General features: G+C 33.7%; 1 protein-coding gene across 3 annotated transcripts in view; it reads left to right on the plus strand.

Moving 5' to 3' along the window:
- Nucleotides 1-23290, plus strand: part of LIN28B (lin-28 RNA binding posttranscriptional regulator B) — a 116833-nt gene that overhangs the window by 61035 nt on the left and 32508 nt on the right. For all 3 annotated transcript variants that reach the window (XM_019630693.1, XM_019630694.1, XM_019630695.1), the window contains one exon: nucleotides 3738-3922. In XM_019630693.1, the coding sequence (XP_019486238.1) occupies nucleotides 3738-3922 (185 nt within the window). The remainder of the gene's footprint in view (nucleotides 1-3737; nucleotides 3923-23290) is intronic.

Genomic DNA, 23290 nt, shown 5'->3' on the forward strand with positions numbered 1-23290 from the left:
TCCCGGGTGAGGCAGATCAGTCGCCGGCTTCTGGATGGCCGCTCACTGCGGCTGCTGGCCGCTCACGCTGGCTTCTGGCTACATACTGTAGCCCATGGCAACCCACCGCCACAGGGGATGCAGCCAACGCCACCGCCGGCGACTCACGGGCATCCCAGCTCCAGGTTGAGCTGTTGTTCAGCATCATGGCTGTGGAGGGCAGTGTCACTGGCCCTCATAATTGGGATCCGAACTGGGACCCTCTGGTGTCCCAAACCAGTTCTTAACCATCGCGCCACTCGGCCAGCTACACTTTCTTCATGCACACAATAATGTACCTCATGTCTAGAAGCTTCCATACTGCTTCCACCCAGTATAGGCCTCTCCTTGGTATTCCCTTTAGCTTTGAGACATAATTCTTATAGTATTCATTTCGTACTTTCTCTTCCTCCATCTTCTGTAGTCACTCTCCCAGGAATACTAGTTCCAGTTGAATATTTGTTCTTTTGGATTCATCCTCTGTACTTTTCTCTCATGTATTTCATTTTGGGGCGGTCTATTTATTCTGTGTCCTGAGATATTTTCTAATCTTTTATTTCCAGCTCATTTAATTTCAGCAGTCATTTTTAACTTTCCTAGGGTGGTTTTTAAATTCTCTGGTTATTTTTTTTTCTTGTTTTATTGATGTCATACTGTCTCAAATATCTCTGGAGATACTACTTGGATGGTATATGAAATTTCTTTTGTTTTCTCATTTATCTTGACCTTTCTTCATTATGCTACATGTTTTGACATTCTTAGTTGACCTTTCAGATGTATGAATGAGGGGTAAGAGTGAGAGATAGGAATGATTTAAGGTTGAGCGGGTAGGAAGCCAGCTCTTGTAACAAGGAACCCTAGTTCTTAGAATGAAGAGGGGTTTGTGTGTCGGATCCAGTATTTCACCAGTTGCCCAGATATTTTCTTCCATCTTTTTAGAGAAAGGCCTCACATTATTTGCCTTGAAATATGAATGTTCTCACCTACTACCTAAGAGAGATATTGTAGATCTTTGAGACAGGAGACTAACCGGCTAAGCTTAATTAAGAGAGAATATGCAGGCATGGAAGACACTATGGCATAGGGAAGAGACTTGATGCCAAAATATCAGTGAAGAAACTATTATACTTATCCAAGTAGGAGATAGTTGGGACCTGAAGTAGGGCAGTAGTAATCCAGTGAAATGGTTGGGGCAGATGAAAGAAATTAGGAAGATAAAATGCACAGATTCAATAAGTGGTTTGGGTAGAACTAAGGATTAGAACCAGCTTGACCAGAAAAATGGAGGCACCTTTAATAAAAATTGTCAAAGCAAAGAGAGAAGGGGATTTTTGTGAAGAAATATAATGAGCTAATTCCCCATATTTCAACAAATCTTTCCCACCTGTATAGCAGCAGTTTTTGACATAAGAGCAAAGATAGAATATTCTATGTGAAATGTCTTTTTCTTGCAATGCCACTATAGTTTCTTAGGGATATTATTATTTTTAGAAAGTATTATGAACCAAAATTGCCTTATATACTAATTCTGAGTATATGACAGAATTTTTTAAAAGTATTCTTTCAAAATATCATGAAAAATATGCAGGACTTAGTGGTCCATAAGAGCCAGAAATTTACTTTAGATTTGAAAGGTCCAAATGCAAATTGTCAATCAAAAGTTTGTTTATAAATGATACCTATCGTAAATTGTAAAGGTGGAAAATGAAATCAAATTAAGTTGGTGAAAATGTACATGGACACTAGGAACTAAGAGGAAATAAATAAGTGATGGAGTTTTTACTACAGAAACAAAACATGAACATATTATAGTTCTAATTAAAACTTTGTCCGTTCTCTTAATTGCAGTAGTTGACCTATGCTCCACTTCATCTCATTTGATAATATGCACTTTCTTGAGTGGGAAGTGAGAAAAAGAATGAAAGCAAAAGAACTATTTATAATTAGTGAGGAGAAAACGCAGGAGTAAAAAAAAATAGAAGATTTGGAAATGTTAAGGAAAAAAAGCTTTAAAAACAGTTTTTTTTTTATTTTAAAGAGTGTAGGCAGTTGTGATTTTTTTTCCCCCTTCTGATTTCTACATAGCATCAGACAGCAGGAAAATGTGAGCCAGTTGCAGACTTCCTCATAAAGGATCTAGCAGTGTCAGAAGACCTTCACTAGAAACAGGTTAAAAACCCTGTTTTCATGTATCATTACTTTCACAATGAATAGTCTCCTTTTGTGTATTGAATTTCGAAGTGTTGTTTTTATTTGTTCCATGTAATGATGTGGTTATATGTAATTATTTAACTGCCTTTTGAATAATGGACTTGGGAGGGATGAAAGTTTTCTGGTTCAGTATTTTCCTAAGTATAATAGTCACCTGTGCTTATAAAGAAAGGACTCTGGCATCAGTTATGTTGGGAAATTGCTAGGTTAAACACAGTTAAACTAGATTTTTATTTCAATGGGTAGAGGTGGGGAGGAGGGAAGTGGGTAGGACTAGAAACTTCAATATGTTAATAGGACCACTAAGGAGAAACAATATACTGTATTAGCATTTCACAAACTTAAATGACCACAAAATCATTCTTCATGGGGCCTGTTTTGGGAACCATTGTTCCTCAGAATATATGTGGGGAAACTCAAATCCCTTGAATTTACAGATAAATAGAAAAGAGGTAAAATGGCTCACTGAAAGCTGCATCGCTATTTACTTAAAGAACTGAACTTGAACCAAGGTCTTCTGCCATATTTAGTTTTGCTTCCTTTTGTTCCCAAATTCAGAAAGGTCTTTTAAAAACTATATGTATTCTAAATTAGATATGTAAAATATACACAAGTGGGTTTGAAGAAAAATAGAATTAATGACAGTTATTTTTAGTAGATTTTGAATTTGCACAATGACTTTGACAAAAAGAGTATGATTGAAAGAGCCAATTCATATTTGTAAACAAGGTTACACTTTTACACTTACAGGAAATTTTTTTTTCCCAAAAATCAACCCTCTTTCCAATTGTAAAAATCTGTTTGCTTTCAAATTATAAAATGTCCAGATAGTACAATCATGTATATATCAAAAAGTTTCCCTACTTTCCCAGAAAAGGACTAAAGAAAATAACTGTTTATGATTTGTTTTCTGTTGTTCCAGAACCCATCTCTACGTAGATAAACATATATCTTTTAAAAACTTCTTGACGTAGATGGCCTTATGGTAAACACACTCTGCTTTGACCTTAATTTTTTTAATCAACAACATTACATGTTTATCTTCCCACATTAATACATATACATCTTCTTTTAATGGCTCAATAATATTACATTCAATAGCTCTACTGTAATTTATTTAATCAGTTTCCCATTGGACATTAGGGTAGTTGTAATTTTTTACCAGTGGAAAATTTTGATACAGGTCTTTTTTTTTTTAACCTTTGTGTGAGTATGTCTGTAAGAGAGTCCTTGGAGTGGAATCACTGGGTCTAAGAATATGCACATTTAAAAATTTGTAAATATTACCAAATTGCCTTTAAAAATGGTATTAGTTTATTCTGTCATTTCCAGCATTGTAACAGGAAACTTTAAAATGGTATAAATTCTATTTTAAAACAAGACTTTATACTTTGTAATGGATAACAGAATATCTTGCTGTGTTAATCTTAAATTTATAGAGATAATTTATAAAGCATTGATAATCATGATCACTCTTTCTCTCCCCATCCCTCCCCTGTTCTTTACAGAGCAAATTATTCATGGAAGGATTTAGAAGCCTAAAAGAAGGAGAACCAGTGGAATTCACATTTAAAAAATCTTCCAAAGGCCTTGAATCAATACGGGTAACAGGACCTGGTGGGAGCCCCTGTTTAGGAAGTGAAAGAAGACCCAAAGGGAAGACACTACAAAAAAGAAAACCAAAGGGAGATAGGTAGGTAACCGTTTTGCTTTGTTAGTTTATGAGTGTATTGTATTTGGAAAAGACTTGAAAATGTATTTACATTTTTATTATGTTATCAGACTTTATATAATCTAGCCAAAATAAAATAAAATGCCACTACTGTGTAACTAAATAGAATTTATCAAGAACATAGGCTGTCTTGCAATTTGAACTATCTGCAGAATACACTGAACCTAGCACTCAGCAGTGAGCACTCAGTAGTGCCCTCACTACCATTTTCACCAGACTGTTGTGAGACCACAAATGTGGTTGGAGTTTCCAAAAGACAGAAGTGCCTGTCTTTGCATCCAAGCACTGCACCTGGTTTTTTTTCAAATGAAAATACACTTATTGTTTTGTCTGGTTTTGAAAGATAACTCATATAGAGAAAATTTAAATAATACAAAAAGTATAAAGAAGTCAGGAAAAAAAATCACTTAAAATCCTAACTGAAGTAGGAATCATACTATCTATGTAATTTTTTAAAACTTGCATTTCTTTTTCACTGAACAGTATATCATGGAGCATTTCATGTCAGTCCTTAACACCTACATAAATTCCCGCAGTGTGACTGTATCACAGTTTAATTTAACATTACTATGTTGATGGATATTTAGGTTAGTTCCAGTATTTTAAATTTATCAATAACACTACAGTGGAATCCTTATGTGTATAATTTTGAAAAATTATCTGATTATAACCTTAGGATCAGTACCTACTAATGAAAAATCTGGATCAAAAACTATGCAATTTACAGATTTTGATACCTATTTCCAAACTGCTCTCCACAAATGATTAAGGCCAATAATATACAACCCCTCCAAAAGTGAGACTGCTCATTGAATGATGTCATGTTTTTAAAGACATTATTAAGTTAAGAGGCGCAGTTGATTTTTTTTTTCTCTGCATTCTTTGATTAGAGGTTAAATATATTTTTATATTTTTATCTTTTGTCCTATCAATTGTATATTTCTTATCCTTTGCTCAGTTTTCTATTGAGATGTAGATGTTCATTTGCTATTATTGATTTACAAGTTTGTTATTGTATGTTTACAATGTTAACCTTGTCTGGAATAGATAAGAAATATATTTTTCAGCTTGTAAAATATATTTTCGCTTTAGTTATAGTGACTTTTTTTTAAATAGCGTTGAAGTTTCTGAATTTTTATTCAGACAAGGCTGTTACTGTTTCCTTACTGCTATCTGACTTGATAGGTATCTGGCTTTCTAAACTACCAAATTAAAAATATACTATATTCACCTAAATTTTCTTACATAATTTTTATTAACTTATCTTTTACCTTTAACTATCTCTTCTCTTTGTATATAATTTGTTTTTTGAAGAGAGGGCTATAAGGATCTAGCTTTTCTTTTCTATCCAAATTGCTAGCTAGTTGTCTCTGCAGCATTTATTGCCTAGTCAATTTTCACACTGGTTTGAAAAGCCATCAGTAAGAGAATAAATTCAGTTTTCATCTACATTTTTAGGAGCTCATTTTGTATAAAATAAAGACCATGAAAATGTGTGAAAGTGAAATGTTACACTTACCTAGCAAAGTGGTTTTTCTGCTCCCAAAGAGAGAGATAGTATATACATGTATACATATAAGTAAAGCAAAGTAAAATAAAACAAAATAAGTAAAAATTAAAAAAAAATATTTTCCGTGTCTTTTACATAAAATATTGAACAATATAGTTCTGGCTCAAAAACTGTGTGCTGGATTAGAACCATTGCGAAAGGGAGAGCCATGGATGCTGAGAGTGAAGAAGTAAGGTAGCCAGACATCCCTTTATGTAGCAGTTTGTCAGCCATTGTAATTTTGATTTGGGATAAAATGGGAAGTCACTGCAAGATTCGACTTTGAAATATATCATGATCTGCTTTCCTCTTTAAAGTATCATTCTGGCAGCTGTGATGACAACACAAAGTGGAGGGGCTAGGACTAACGTTTAAAGACCACTAAGGAGGCAGTTCCAGTAATACAGGAAAATACAATGGTGGTTCAGATGAGGATGGTAGTAGAGGTGGTGAGCGAAAATCCTGATACGTTTTGAAGATAGAGACAGCAGGATTTCCAGATGGATACAGATATGGACTGTGAGGAAAGTGAAGTGTTAGGATGACTACGAGGTTTGTTTGGCCCGAGCAACCAGGAAAATGGAGGGACCATTTACTGAGATGAAGAAAACTAGGGAAAAGGAGCAGGAAATCAGAAGTATGGCTCCAGACTTAGTCAGCTGGATATACATAATAGACATCCAAGTGGAGATGTAGATTAGGCAAATAGATGCGTGAGTACGGAGTTCCAGGGCTAGAGATTTTTTTTAAAAAAGAAAGAAAATTGGCAGTATTCAGCAAAAAGATGATACTTACAGCCATAAGATGGAGCGAGATTACCGTCAGAGTGAGTATACACAGTGAAGAGAAGAGGACTGGGCCCTGAGGCACTCCATCGTTTAGGGATCAGGAAGAGTAGGAGGAATAAATAGCCAAGGTCAATAAGTAAGGAGGAGATTCAAGAGAGGGTTTTGACTCAGAAGTCAAGAAAAGAAGTATGTCAAGAATGAGAGTACCAGGTGTGATACATGGTGCTGATGGTGAGATGAGTAAATAATTGTCCACTAGATTTGACAATTTTAGCAACACGGGAAGTCATCAGTGAAGTTGACTAGATCAGATTCAGAGGACAGGTGGAAATGACTGCCCAAGCGGGTTGTGTTCAGCAGAGAAGGCAAGGAGAAGTAGAGACAGCAAGTATAGACAGTTTTTTGAGAACTTTTCCTATAAATGAAGCAGGAGCTGAGAAGAAGAAAGCTTAGCATGGTTTTGTGTTGATGGGAGTGGTCTAGGAGAAGAGAAAAGATTGAACATGCAGGAGAGAGGAGGACAATTGATGGAGTGATGTTCTTGAGTGGGAAAGAGGATCAGGATTTAAAGCACAACTAGGAGAGCTAGCCATGTGGGTACAGATGGTAGTACATTCTTTAAAATTGGAGGTAAGGTACAGCACACGGGTACAGACACAGGTGGGTAGGTAGATACTAAGAGGGGGTAAAGTGAGATTTCTCACCTTTTTATGCAGTTTTCCTAGTGAAATTTGAAGCAAATTCATCAACTGAGAATGATGGGAGAAGAGAAGGTTTGGAGTTAAGAAGGAAGCAGAAGATATAAAATAGGAAAATAAAAGAGAGGACATTGTGGAAAAAAGGTAGAATTCCAAAAAACAAAATAATTTGGACATGAATTTAAAGTAAAGTCAGTCAGTATGATTGTGTGGTACTCCAGGCATTGTTGGCTTCATGGCTATAGCTGTGAAATCGGCAGAAAGATGAATTTAACTAGAAGTCGGGGCTCCTTTAGTTAAGAATGACAAGGAGAGAGAAGCAAAGGCACTGAGGGAGCAATTGTAATGATGGATCGTAGATTACAAACTGGGTATGGACTAAAAACACTATAATAGTGGCAGGCTCATGGTGTCCAATAATTCTTATAGTTGGGGTACTAAAAGGAATAATCTCATAAGATAGAAGGTGGTAGTGTCCAGAGGGTGAATAACTGTTCCCTCTGCTTACGTTTATTGTGTATTTTACTATGATTAAAGCTTTGACACATTTGGTATCTAATGAATTAGAACTTTCTTTTAAGTTTGGGATCCCATAATTTTTGTCAATAGGGTTAGCTATTCCAATTTTCCATGTGCCACTTGGTTTTATAAAATGAGAGACAAACTGCAATAAAATATTCAAATAAGTATGGAAACTCCTGTATAGAAACTGAAACAATGAGAAAACAAGATGTGACCATGTCAACTGATGTCTGGAACAGTTACCAGGACAATGATTTGCTTCTGAAATGCTTCAGAAAGATCTTTGATAACTTCTTGATTTCTTCCAGGGTAATTAACTGTGTCTACTTCTTGAGAATTTTAGCAATGGGAATAAAGTTATGCTTTGATCTAGATTTTCATGTTTATTAGCATAATTATATTACATACCCTGAAAATACCTTAAAATATGGATTTTCTAGTTATTTCCCAGTGCCTTTTTTTCCTTGATTAGGTATTTTATTGTATTTCAAAGAACCAAGTTTTGGATTAATTTCAGTTATACTATTTTGCCCTAATACTTTGTGATTAATCTCATTATGTCCATTTTATTTTATTTTTACTTTTTATTATGAAAACATTAAGAAATATTATGAAAAGTAGAAAGAAATTATACAGTCAACATTCATGTATACCCACTTCATATATTTCAGTAATTACAAACATTTTTATATAAACTTCAGAGTTTTAAAATATATTACAGATGCCATAGCACTGTAATATCATGCCTTATAATTCCTCTTAAAATAAACAGTACTTCCTTAATAGCATCTAATACGCAGTCCATATTAAAATTTCCCCAGTTGTCCAATACTTATCTCTTGTGGCTATGTTTTTCAAATCAAAACATTCATCAATGGATACTTAGGTTGTTTCCATCTTGGCTTTTGTAAATAATGCTACAGTGAACATGGTGGTGCAGATATCTCTTTGAGATAATGATTTTCTTTCCTTTGGGTATGTACCCAGAAGTAGAATTGATGGATCGTATGGTAATTCTATTTTTAATTTTTTGAGGAACCTCCATACTATTTTCCATAGAGGCTGCACCAATTTACATTCCTACCCACAAAGGGACAGGTGGGTGCAGAGAAACAGGAGGGTGAGGATGGCAAGATAAACTCCCCAAATACTTAGGAAGCTGTTAAACAAAACCTGTGATAAATACAGGAAATGCAAGACAAGTAAAAATAATAAGCAGCAGTGACAAGAGAAGCTGTTTTGTGGATGTGGCCTTCCTTCCCTTCTGCCAACAGTGTGCAAGTGTTTCCTTTTCTCCACATCCTCAGCAACACTTGCTGTCTCTTCTCTTTTTGCTAATAGCCATTCTAACAGGTGTGAGGTGATATCTCATTGTGGTTTTGATTTGCATTTCCCTGACAAATCGTGCTGTTGACCACCTTTTCACATCTCTGTTGGCCCTTTGTATGTCTTTGGAAAAATGTCTTCTGCTCATTTTCTAATCTGATTGTTTTTGTTGTAATTGAGTTGTATGAATTCCTTATATATATTGAATACTAACTCATATGATTTGTAAATATTTTCTCACATTCTGTAGGTTGCCTTTTCATTTTGTTAACGGTTTACTTTGCTATGCAGAAGGTTTTTAGTTTGATACAGTTTCATTTGTTTATTTTTGCTTTTGTTGTCTTTACTTTAGATGTCAAATCCAAAAAAAGCATTGCCAAACTGATGTCAAGGAGCTTGCTCCTTTTTTCAAATTATAGGAGTTTTATGGTTTCAGGGACATTCAAGTCTTTAATCCATTTTGAGTTGGTTTTTGTATATGGTGTAAGATAATGGTACAGTTTAATTCTTTTGCCTGTTGCTATAGAGTTTTCCAACATCATTTATTGAAGAGACTATCCTTTCTGCGTTGTATATTTTTGGCTCCTTTGTCATAAATTAATTGACCTTATGTGTGTGCGTTTATTTCTGAGCTCTGTATTCTGTTCTCCTGATCTGTGTGTCTGTTTTTATGTCAATACCATATTGTTTTGATTACTCTCGGTTTGTCATACAGTTTGAAATCGAGGAGTGTGGTGCCTCCAGCTTTGTTCTTTCTCAAGATTGCTTTGGATATTTGTGGTCTTTTGTGGTTCCATAAAAACTTTGGGATCATTTGTATTATTTCTGTGAAAAATGCTATTAGAATTTTGATAGGAATTGCATTGACTCTGTAGATCACTTTTGGTGACATGGACATTTAATAATAATCACTCAGTCCATGAGCATGGAATATCTTTCCATTTATTTGTGTTTTCTTCCATTTTACCCAACAGTGTCTTATAGTTTTCAGTGTACGGATCTTTCACCTCTTTGTTAAATTTTTTCCTAGGTATTTTATTTATTTATTTATTTAGCTGAGCCATCCTGTACCTGTTGGCAGCTCAGCAGCTGCTAAGCTTGGGCCGGGAATCGAACCGTCAACCCTGTTGCTCAGAGCTCGCATTCTTGAGTGAGCTCCTTAACCAACTGAGCCACTCAGCCGGCCCTGGTATTTTACTCTTTTTGATTCAGTTGTAAATGGGATCATTTTCTTAATTTCTCTTTTTGATAGTTTGTTGTTAGTGTATAGAAACCAAATTGTTTTTGTGTATTGATTTTGTATCCTGCAACTTTACTGAATTTATTTATTCTAACAATGTTTTGGTCGAGTCTTTGGAGGTTTCTATATATAATATTATGTCATTTGCAAATAGGGATAGTTTTACTTCTTCCTTTATAATTTGGATGACTTTTATTCCTTTTTCTTGCATAACTGTTCTGGCTAAGACTATGTTGAATAGAAGTGAGGAGAGTGGGCATTTTTGTCTTGTTCCTGACCTTACAGAAAAAAACTGAAACCTTTTGTATGATGATAGCTGTGGGCTTGTCATATATGGTCCTTATTATGTTGAGGTATGTTCCCTCTATTTCCACTTTATTGAGAGTTCTTATCATAAATGGATGTTAAATTTTGTCAAAAGCTTTTTCTGCATCTGTTGAGATGACCATATGATTTTATCCTTCATTTTGTTAATGTGGTATATATCATATTGATTGTTTGCGGATGTTGAACCATTGTGTATCCCTGGAATCAATCCCACATAATCATGGTGTATGATCCTTTTACTGTATTGTTGAATTTAGTTTGCGAATATTTTGTTGAGAATTTTGCATCTATGTTCATTAGGGACCTATAATTTTCTTTTCTTGTCATATCCTTGCTGGTTTTGGTATCAGGGTTTTCTGGCCTCCTAAAATAAGTTTGAGAAGGATTGGTATTAATTCTTTAAGTTTTTGGTAGAATTCACCAATGAAGCCATGTGGTGCTGGACTTTGTTGAGAGGTTTTTTATTACTGATTCAATGTCCTTACTAGTAATTGATATGTTCAGATTTTCATTTCTTCATGATAGGTTGATAGATTTTATGTTTTTATGCATTTATTTGTTTGTTCTAGGTTGTCCAATTTGGTGTGTAAATATTCATAGTAGTTGTTATGATTCTTTGTATTTCTGTTGTATCAGTTGTAATGTCTCTTTTGTTTCTAATTTTATTAATTTCAATCCTATCTTTTTTTTCTTGGTAAGTCTAGTTAAAGGTTTGTCTATTTTCTTTCTCTTTTCACAGTACGAGTTTTTAGCTTCTTTGATATTTTCTACTGTCTTTTTAGTCTCTATTTCATTTCTTTCTTCTCTGACCTTTGTTATTTTCTTCTAACTTTGGGCTGTTTATTTGTAACTTTTTGAAGATTGCTTTTTTTAACTCAGCATATGGGTTTGACATTCAAGCAACCTTTTGAGTGTATCAGTAGTTTATTCCTTTTGATTGATTAGCAATATTCCACTATATGGATATAACACAGTTTATCTATTTATCTGTTGAAGGGCATTTGGGTATTTCCAGTTTGACAGTTATGAATAGAGCTGCTACAAACATTTGTGTACCTGTTTTCATGTGACATGTTGTCATTTATCTCAGAGTGGGATTGATAGATAATGTGGCCATTAGGTATATGTTTAAATTTATAAGAAGCTGCCAAAATTTTCCAGAGTAATTGTACTATTTTGAACTCTTGCCAACAACATATGTGAGTTCTAATTGTTCTGCATCTTTGCCAGCATTTGGTATTGACAGCATTTTTTATTTTAACCATTCTAATAGGTGTGTAGTGATATCTCATCATAGTTTTAATTTTCATTTCCCTAGTGGCTACTTCTATTGAGCTTCTTTTTATGTTTTTGTGCCATCCTTTTATCCTCTTTGGTAAAATATCTATTCATACCTTTTGCCCCTTTTTTACTTGATTTGCATTTTGAGAGCTCTTTATATAAATTGTGGATAAAAGTCCTTTTTTTAAAAAATATTTAATTGGGAAATTCGGGAAGGGGAACAGTGTTAGAGAATTGGGGAAGGGGAACAGTCAAGTTGTTGTCCTTCAATCTTAGTTGTGGAGGGCGCAGCTAGCTCGGCTCCAAGTCCAGTAGCCATCTGGCCGCCCATCAGCAGCTCAGGGCAGTTCAGTTCAAGGTGCTGTGTTCAATCTTAGTTGTGGGTGGGCATAGCCCACCATCCCATGCAGGAGTCAAACTGGCTACCTTGTTGTTAGGAGCACATGCTCTCACCAGCTGAGCCATCCTGCTACCTGTTGGCAGCTCAGTGGCAGCTCAGCTCGGGCGCAGTTCACTGACCCATGTGGGAATTGAACTGGTGGTCCTGTTGCTCAGAGCTCCTGCTCTTAACCAACTGAGCCACTCGGCCAGTCCGATAAAAGCCCTTTTTTAGATATATTATTTGCAAATATTTTTTTCCAAATTTGTAGCTTGTGTTTCTTATCTTATAAACATCTCTCACAGGGAAAAAATTTAAAATTTTGATAAAGACATTTATTTATCTTTTATTTTGTGTTATGTTTACGTGATGTCTTGTTTAAGAAATCTTTGCTTAATACCAGATCACAAAGATTTTCCCTCCCATGTTTTCTTCTTGTAGTTTTATAGCTTTACATTTTACATTTACATCTACAACCCATTTAGAGTTTTCTTTTGTACATAAGATTTGAGGTTTTAGTTGAGGTTCATTTTTTTTTTTTGCCTATGAATAATGTGGATTGTTCAAATGTCATCTCTTGAAAAGGAAATCTTTTCTCTTGAAATCATTTTAAATGAGAAAGTTTAATCTGTCATTTTGAGTTAAAAAATTAAAACTTTAAAGTTTTTATTACATGCCATTAAAATATTTAACAAATTCAAAATTTGGTTCCATCACCCAAGAGAACTTGTTTGTTCAATTCTAATATTCTTATATGTGATAGAATCACATTTTGTGAAGACATGTCTTTGTGGCAAGAAATATAAAATAATTTTAAAGATTCTACCTTAATTTTGAGTAAACTATTTACAAAAGAAAGTGGGATAATTGTTTCATTCTGTCTTAAAATTGTACTGCATTTAGTGTCCCGGTACTAGTGTCCAGTTACCCAGTAGCAGTGTTATCTTGTTTTATTTTAAATTGTCCACATTAAAAATGTTTTCTTAAAATTTCAAATGAAATAATTTTGGATTTATTTTTGCTGTTTAGTTTTCTTGTGTTTGTTATCAAAGAGTAAAGATATTGACTGACCCCTATAAAGCTCTATTTATGGTAAAATGAAGGTTTTTGTTAGTTAAAAATTTTAAAACTTTGTATTTCATCTCAAAAACTGGCCTACACGTGTTACATTTTTATTCTTTAAGAAGCCACAATTTACTGTGAGGAAAAAAAAGTAACTTTTAACATAAGGAAATTGTGGGGGAAGATAATATAATGATTATTTGTTTGCCACTGTTGATTTTCAGCTTACAGAGTTAAATGTTTTATAATAAAATTTTAATTTTGATTAACAGAATTATAAAAAGGATGTGGACTGAAACAATTGGTTTGGAAATATTTTTATGTAGGTTAAATTACTTTAATCCTTAATAATTAATGAATAAAAATACACAATTTTAAAAAACATTTGAAGTGTATGCATACATGGTAGATGTATATATATTGAATGTATACATATAGCTTCATTTTTTTATTGTTTATAGTTTCTTTTTTTACCTCCTTTTTCATTCTAATTTTTTTCTTGGGTAGTGACTATCTCCATTGTTCTCCTTAACCTTCCACATCTTTTGACCCAACCTCAGTCCAAGTAGTGCTATTCATAATAATGCAAGTTCCCTTTCAACAATGTTGACTTGAGATTTTTAAAATAACTTAGAAAATAATGCCACCGTTTTTTTACGGCTTTCGTTCTGTTTCAGGCAATACTTTATTTGCATCACTGCATTAGCACATGAGTAAGCTTTTTGATTTTCTACATGAGTAGAAGTTTTAAATATTTTGTTTAGAAAGAAAGGTAATTGTTATGTGGTTCAGTATTAGTGCTTTTGGTGTGGAAGTGTAGGAAATTCCTTTCACTTGATATATTAGAAAGATATTACTTTATCATTTTTAAGATGCCTTTCATTTAGACTTAAAAACTAATTATGAAATTTAACATTCCTATAATATAGTATTACAATGGTATCATAATGGTACCTTATGATATGTTTACTGTTTATAGTCAGAAAGACCAAGGTGAACATAAACAGAATCTCCCTATATATGTCTAATTTATTTTCAGCTCAGAAACACTAATTTTAAATTGAGTGTTTAAAAAATAAAAGTGAAGATGTATGATAGTAAATTTATTTTTACAGGACAATAATTTTGTGGTTTCAGATTCTTTAAATTTGCAAAAAGGTTTTGGAAGCCATGAGATACTGTTTTTGTTTTTATCTATTTAGGCTTTTCTTATTGAAGGATTGCATATTTTCATTTGTTTATTTAACAATATTTATTCAATGCCCTCGTTTACCTTTAGAGCAAGTGAGCTCAAAACTAACGTGTGATAACCCTCCCTCTACTCCTCTCCCACCCACCTCTACAGCAGTAGAACCTCTTTCACTCATCTCTGTGGTATAATTTGAAGTTTTCCAGGTACTTTATAGTTAGGAATTCTAGTGCTATATTTATATATTTTTAAAAATCTACATAGCATTTTTTAAAATAATAAATTTATACTTAGGCTTATGATGTCACTGTATTAATGATATCTATTTTACATTAAAACTTCTTTCAATTATTTTATTTTCATATTTATTATATGCCAGAACCTGCTCCCAAAAGAAAAAGGAAAATGTTCTTTCAGTGCTAGATGTTTGAAAATGTAAAGCAACAAATTCCAATAAATAATTGTTTCACCCTGATACTTGTGTGATTAGATTTAGGAATTTGCTGTTTAGTAGGTTCCTATTGTGGAAAAGAAATCTCTCAGGCATGAATTGATAGTCCAGATCCTTTGAGGTCTGTCTGTTCTGACCTATGACCCCTATTCTTACAAGGTCAACATCTGAGGGCAGGAGATTAAGGCAGTTTAAAGACCGGAATGGTAAATGGAATGGAAAAATTAGCCAGCACATTTTGGGTGCAAAACATCAAAGTCATCAAATAGTTTGCTTATTTTAAACCTGGCTTATGGGTGTAACAAGCTAATTTTACTGTTTGTTGGAACCAGAAAAATTTAGTAACCATAATTTACTTTAAGATTATATTTATGCAATAATAAATTTTAACTGTATAACATGACTTAAGTTCATAAAGCTTAACTTCAAAATATCGGGATATGCAAAAATGATTTGTCACAGTTTTAATACATTTTTTAGTCTTGTGTCCAGTTTGGATACGTAATTTAAATTTAAATTGGGAAAACATATACGTTAGCTTTTACTATGAAATAATTTATCAACAATATTGAATAAAATATATAATACTTATATTGACTGTTATATTTAAAGTGACTGAGGATTTAGTTGTCAGTCTGTATTTTTAAGAAAAATCTATTTTTAAAAGGTAGAGGTAGAAAATAGAAGAAAGTTGATCAGACAAGGAATAATTTTTTTTTCTCCTTTGCCTTTGAGACTTTGCTCTCTTAAATTTTACCTCTTTTCCTCTTAAGATGTTTTTTTATGCCTTTAAGTATATGCTTTTCATTGTAATTCCACAATGTAGACCCATAGACATCCCTTCTTAGTTCCTGTTTTTGGTCCCTTGTAAGCAATTCCCCAGCATCCTTTATTGTACATTTGTTTGTGTCTTGGACAGCTGTGAATTTGCATCTTCTGCTTCCTACTAATGACTGGCAAGGGCTGGAGTTGAATAACTGAACTGTTGCATCCAAGTTTCCATTCATCCATACAGTGACTTAGGAAATTAGTAAGACCAGTAGAATACCCAAGTCTCCTTAATTCTTTTGCATTTTTTTATTCTACCTCAAATTTACCTTATTATAGATTTAATTTTAGAGTGGTTTTCCAGGTCCTTTCTTCTTGTGATTATTTGGCCAGAGATCTCTTAATGAGGCAATTATAGTTGTTTCCTTCATTCACATTATCTTAGCAGATGCTCTCCCTGCTGTGACCTCTGTGCAGACCCAGCAGACAATGTGCCATTCTCATCACCCTCCGCAAGACATTGTGTGGGGCTGAGCTTCATTTGGTGCTGCATAGGTCTCCCAAGATGCCTGATGGGAACGGTCAAAAGCCAAGTGGCAAATAATCACAATTTTAGGTTGATTTTCTGATTGCTGTTTTATTCTAATCATAATAAATAGTAAAATAATGCCTGTAGAAAAAAAATAATGTCCCAAAAGAAACTCTAATAATATTTCAAGTAGAAATTGTGGGTTTAAAAGATAACTTTTTATAGCTTTCATCCTTTAGACTATAGTCTTCGTGAAAATTAGATCAAATATTTATTGTATGATTTCCATACAAGGGATTATGAGAATTGGGTAATGTTTTTTTAACTGTGAGATTACTGCACAAAAGGAAATGAATTTACCCTTTAATAATAAGTATGTATATTTTTTAATGAACATGTGACATAGAGTTTCACTTTTAAACTCTAGAAATGTAAATTCTCATGTTTAAATCTGCTGTGATGTCCATTCTGTTCCTGTATGAATAGAATAAGGTCTGGTCGAAATGAAGACTAATCAACAGAAATTTTCCATATTTATATTGCTAAATCCCTCCACTGAAATATGAGTGCTATGCCCTAAACCCAACTAATAATCCAGGGAATTACAAAGTTATTAGCAGCCACTAGCTAGCCTTTCTTTATTCTCCGTTAATGAAGAAGCACAAGTCAATTCTGTTCTGATGAAGTTAAAGAGCCTGTGGAGAGATGTTTGTAAGTTTACACCCAAATTTTAATTTTTTGAAATGTGGTTAAAATAAATTAAGAGCAACAGCTTGAACTATTCTTAAATTATAAAGAGATTTTCTTTTTGTTGGTGTAAATAGGATTGCCTTGTTTATGTTATAATATATAATAATATATAAATTATAATCTGCTTGCACTTACCAGTAAGAAGTAGTAATTAAGTAAAGCAGGTTTCATTTTTGTAAAATCAGATTCATAATAAGTTTCCCTATAAAGTAATATTGTTAACGTATGCATTTTCACATATGGAAGGGCTGGCTATCTTTAAAGAATAGGTCCTTTGGATATCAGCAGAGAACAGATTTAAAATTTAGAAAATGTTTTGAAAGGGGAAAACTGCTCTTGTGATTATCTTTTCTTTAAAGAAAATCTAAACAAGTCAAGTAAGAATTTAAGAATTTTGGCCTCTAAAATTTTGCTTTAAGTTTAGTCTTGTCTGTTGTAAATTATTTTAAGTATAGGGACTAATAAGGAATAAAATCAAGTGTTTCCCTTCCTTTGGGGAGGGAGAGTTATTTGTTGACTCTTAGTGGCTACAGAAAATGTTCAAAATCTCTAGATATGCTAAAAATGTACTTATGCCCTTCCGTGAAGGCTAAAAATATTATCTATACATTTTATAATTATTCTTAAAACTCTGTTTTTCACAAATCTTATACTAAGGACAACTGAATTTCATAGCTCTCCTCATTAATTGGGAAAGCAGGATATGAACACAGTTAGAGGAGCTTAATTGCCTGTGCTAAATTTAAACCAAAGGCTCTTTATACCTAGCCTGCCTCCTCACTAGTCATTCTACATTCTACACTATTTTTGGAACATTCACACATAAAAGCCTCTGAGGCTAGCAATTTTTTCACAGGACCATTGTATGGAACTGCAAGTAAGTCAGTTTCTGCTTTTTACTATCGTGCTAATTCCAGATTCTGTTTTGCGATTTAGGTATTTGCTTTTAGTCCCCTCAGTTTTAGTAGCTCATTTAGAGTCCCCTCTTGGGTTTATTACTGATAGTACTGGAGGTACTACCAATGCAATAAGAGAAGAAAACAAAATAAAACATCTAAGGATTTGAAAAGAAGAAACTAAATGCTTCGTTATTTGCAGCAATATGATTTTATATTGATGGTTACCTACAGATATACTATTGAAATAATTGGAATAAATAGAAGAAATTAACAAGATTTCTACTTATAAGTTCAGTACACAGAAATGGAACTGAGAACAACTGAATATCAGGAATGTAAGGACAATCTTATACCCCAGGAACTCACAATTAGAAACTATAATTTTAAAAAGGGTTTATTTTACAATTGGAACATAAAAAAACATCATACATTGTACCCAGGAATAGAGCTGACAAACTATGAAAAACTCTTATGGAGAAAATGATAAACTTATATTGAGACATATAAAAGCAGACTGAAATAAGTGGAAAAAGGTATTGGGTTGTTGGAAAAGTCATGACACGTTTTTGCAATGAAAAACTTAGAAAAAATATGTCATGACTTTTCCGACAACCCAGTATTTTGTTAATGAATGGCAAGTCTCAATATTTTTGAAAAGGTAATTCCCCATAAATTAATATATAAATTCAGTGTAATTCTGTTCAGAATTCTCAGGATTGATTCTAAAATTGATTTGGAGGTTCATAGGGCCAATAATAATCACACAACTTTGTAGATGAAAACCAAAGTGTGGGGGTTCTTCTGGCCAGATATCAATATTTATGATACAACTTTGTTGGGGAAGGGAAAAGACAGTGGATTAGAGAAATAGTCACTAACTAGTCGTCAGAAGCCCTGGGCTACATAGATAAATCTGAGCTTTTAGGGAATTCCAAAAAGCCAGCCACATCTGGCTCTTGCAGGGGAACTGGAAAGGGGAGGTCAATGGAAACTGCTGCCTCGGTGTAGCCACAGCCTCGCTGGGTTTGCACATAAGTGCTGGTGGCAGGTTGCTGCTGGTCATGAACACAAGCTGGGCTCAGAGCACCAGCGAGAACAAGCTGGGACCTTCTGGGCAGATTATTACTGTGTCGGACCGCCATGACCCTCCAAGAAACGGCTTCTGCTTCATTTTTGCCTTCCAAATCATGTACAAGTTTTCTTTTTGGCTGACTGTAACCCAAAACCATCCAGAAAAAGGGATTCTGGGAAACATAGTTAACAGCCATAACCAAATTGACATAAAACATTCCAACAGTAGCAATATAAACAAAGTTAGAAAATAAGATGCAGAGTGGGAAAAGATATTTGCAATGCGTCTAATTGATAAGGAATTAATATCCAAAATATATAAAAGACTACAAATGAAGATGAAGTAAAAACCCAATAGAAAAATGAGCAAATAACCAGTAATTTATAAAACAGAAAAATATTCACTAACCAAATACAAAGATGTTCAACATTACTAATTTAAATGAGATGTTATTTCACTTCCATCAAATTCGCAGAAATTTGATTGTCTGACCATAATCAAGAATTGTTAAGACTGTCACACAGTTCTGATGGGATTCTAAACTGATACAACCACTTGAGAGAGCAATGTGGCAATATCTGGTAGAATCAAAATTTTTCATAAGCTTTGATTCTACTTCTAGGTGGATTTCCCAGAACAGTGTTTTTCAAAGTGTGGGATGGGACCCACTAATGGCTTTTAATATTAATTGGTGGGTTATGACCAGTATTACTGGGTTTGGTTTTTTTTTAATGAACTAAAATAGAAGAGAATGGTTAAATTATAGTGTATTCTCAAGATGGTATAGAGTTAACATTAACAGATTATGGTTACTTTTATCAATTTGGATAGCTTTTGAAAAGTCCACTGTAGTGTTGAATAATAAAGCAAGTTGCAGAATAATCCATGCAATATTATTCCATCTTTATTAATTTTTAAAATCCATCAAGTGATATTATGTATTATCTATGGATACTTACATGTATGGTAAAAATAAAAACATGGTAAACGCTGAGTTCATTATAGTGTTTACTTGGGAGAGTCAGGGAAGAGAAGGGAATTGGACAAGCATATGGGCTATGCTGACCCATTTTTTCAAGTAACTTTGTGGCCTTCAGTAAGATATTTATATAGATCCATACCTTTCTGATGATGTTTATTCTTAGGTATTCTAACTTTCGATGCTATTGTGAATGATTTTTTCCCATGTGTTTTAACTGGTTATTAATATTATAGAGAAAAGCTGTGGGTTTGGGAGATAGTTTTGTCTCTTTTTAAATAGTTACACCTCTTATTTCATTTTCTTTTCTTATAGAATGGACTCAAATTTCCTAAAAAGTGTTGAATAATGCTGGTACAGCAAGCATCTTTTCTTCTGATTTAATGAAAATGGCTTTAATATTTCAAATTTAATCTGTTTGCTATTTTCCTGTAAATAATCGTGTTTAATTGCTTCCTTTTTCTTTTCTTTCGCTTAGTTTTTATTGTGGATGACTGCTGGATTATATCAAAAGTCTTTTCAGCATCTGTTAAAATAATTATGTAGTTTTCTACTTCAGTTTATTAATAAGATGAATCACAGGTATAGATTTTCTGAGGTTGAACCATTCTTATGTTTTGGGGGGAAAAAACCTTAGCCATGTATACTGATGTATTCGGTTTTATATTTATTTGTCATACACAAATTTTGACTTTTTTACTTTTTTAATGTGTTTTACTCATCGTTTATTATTCAGGTTATTCTAGCTTCACTTATTAGGGAATTTTCTGTTCTCTTACTGTGTTGTAGAATAATTTAATGTAGATGAGAATTAAACTAGTGATTTCCCAAATAGAAAGTCTACACTCCAGGGGATAGACAAGACAATAGATTCATTTTCTGGATACATGGAAAAATATTTCACAATTTGTATTTATATTTTATATATTTTATACTTTCTGTTTTATAATGTATATTAGTATGTATCTAATTTATAAATACAAACAAATAAATATATATTGGGATGGGTGTTCAAAATATTTTACTGATACAAGTGTGATCAAAATACACCCACAGCTTTAAAAGGTGATAGAACTAAGCTAAAATAAAACCTAAGCCTTTTCTTTGTTTGCCTTTTGTAGTTTAAAAAATTATATTTTGAGATCCTTCTTTTGTATATTAGGTTTTTTGCTTCCTGTTAGGTCAAATTTGGTATGTTTTGCTGGGAAATTATTTCTTTTAGATTTTCTAATTTGTAGTAATAAGATTTTCTTATTTTTTTAGTCTCTTTCATATATGCAATTGGATTATAATAATCCCTAGCATTTTACATTTTTATTTTCTCTCTTCCCATTTAGGCTTTTCATGGATTTACCTTATTAGTTTTTATCTACATTTTCTGGTGGTTTTATTGATTTTCTATTTTTTTTACTTTCATATCTTTTCCTCTATAAAGTTTTCTATCTTTTGTTTATTTTGTTATGTATTTTTTATTTTCTTAAATTGAATACCTAGGTTATTTTCAGTCTTTATTTTTATAAATAATAAGGATTTCAGACCATAGATATTCCTTTAAGGAAAGCTTAACTGTATTGCACAGCTTTTGGTATGAATTTCTAATTATTTTCTAGATAATTTAAAATTTGAATTTTTACTTTGCTTCAAGGTTTTTTAAATTGTTTTTCATCTGACTGGAGATATAATGGTCACTGCTCTTTCAGGTGGAAGTAATGTGATCCAATTCATAATGGTTCAAGGTAGTTATTCTCAAGTGTGGTCCTAGACTAGCATTAGCATCACATGGGATCTTGTTAGAAATAAATGTGCTTAGGCCTCATACAGACTCCTCCCAGGGTGTGGATCCCAGAAACTTTTTTTTTTTAAACAAATCCTTCAAGTAATTTCGATGCACTCTGAAGTTTGAGAACCACCTGCTGAAGGAGGAAAAAGGAAATTTATTGACTCATATAATTTATGATTCCAGGAATTAGAATAGTTTTCAGATACATCTAGATTTGAGTGCTCAATTCAAGTGCTAAGAAGGATAGAATTACCAGCAACTCTAACAAAAGCCTAGGATTGATTTTATTGATCTAACGTATAATGTGACACTCTGATTCGCTAAGCTTGAGTCATTTGCCCATCCCTTGAGCTGAGAAGTGAAGGGAGCCCCATCCAAACCACAGGATTAAAAGTAGGGGAAAGAGGACTCTCCAAAACAAAATCAAGATGCTGTTATGAAAATAGATACTGGATGAAGTTAGGCAAAAACAACTGATGTTCATAAAACAGGACTATTCAAAGTAGCCAGTCTGCAAACTGTTTCCGTTTTCTAACACAAGGAGCTTGTGCCATAATGTAAGTCAACATGCTGCTTCCTCCATTGAGAAAGCCTTGTTACAAAACAATGTCGCCTGTTCTAAATATTCATTTCTTAATGTGTTTAGAAATATTCTTATTATTTACTTTTTTTTTGTAGTTTCTTTGGGATTTTATACAAAGACAGTTGTGCCATCTGCACACAGGTTTTTAATTTTCTTTTCCAATCCCTAGGCTTTTTTTTTTTTTTTTAGATTTTATTGGGGAATTGGGGAAGGGGAACAGACAAGTTGCTGTCCTTTTGTTCTTCAGTCTAGTTGTGGAGGACATTGCTTCACTGGCCCATGTTGGTATTGTGATCATTGTGCTTTTCCAGCTGAGGCAGATCGGTCACCAGCCACTGGGCAGCAGCTCATTCCGGCTGCCGGCCTCTCACGCTGGCTGCCGGCCACTCACAGTAGCTTATGGCAGCCCACTGCAGCAGGGGCTGCAGCCCAGCTCCAGGTCGAGCTGTTGTTCACCATCTTAGCTGTAGAGGGCGCAGCGTCGCTGGTCCTCATGTGGGATCCGAACCGGGGCGGGGCTGCTCAGAGCTCACACTTCCAAGCCAACTCTTAACTAACGAGCCACTCAACCGGCCCTATTATTTTTTTTACTTTTTACATTTTTCCTTTTCTCCTTCTGGAACTCCTTAGTCAACTGTTAGTGCTCCTTAAATTGGTCTTTAAAGTTTCATATCTTTTTTCTCAAGACAGGAGTTTCCATCTTCTGTCTTGCCTTTTGTTGTAAGATTGCTTTTCTTGAACTTCTAGACTATAGAGTTCTCAGGTGTGGCTATTCAATTTTAAAATTTGAAATCATGTTTTTAGTTCCAGAGACCCTTTTTTTCCTGTTCTAAACTACTAGCTTATGTTAAAATTCTCTTCAGAAAATTCATTGGAAGCCACATTTTCTAAAAGTACATCTTTCTTCCTCAGGTTATATTGTCCCTATGAATCACGTTTTTTTTTTGTTTTTTTAATCCCCAATTGTGGCCTTTCTTCCCTTAACAAGAGTACAGAGCTGGCTTTTAGAATTTCTTGAGCAGAGGCAAATCCCTGAGCTGTGGAAGGTATAATTTCTGTTCTTCTGAGTTGGCAGTGAACGAACTATTAAACCATGACCCTTCTGCTAGGGCGGATAGGAAACTGATGGATAGCAGAGGAAAGAACCTCTCTCTATC

This window comes from Hipposideros armiger, unplaced genomic scaffold (genome assembly GCF_001890085.2).
Source record: "Hipposideros armiger isolate ML-2016 unplaced genomic scaffold, ASM189008v1 scaffold_932, whole genome shotgun sequence".
NCBI lineage: Eukaryota > Metazoa > Chordata > Mammalia > Chiroptera > Hipposideridae > Hipposideros > Hipposideros armiger.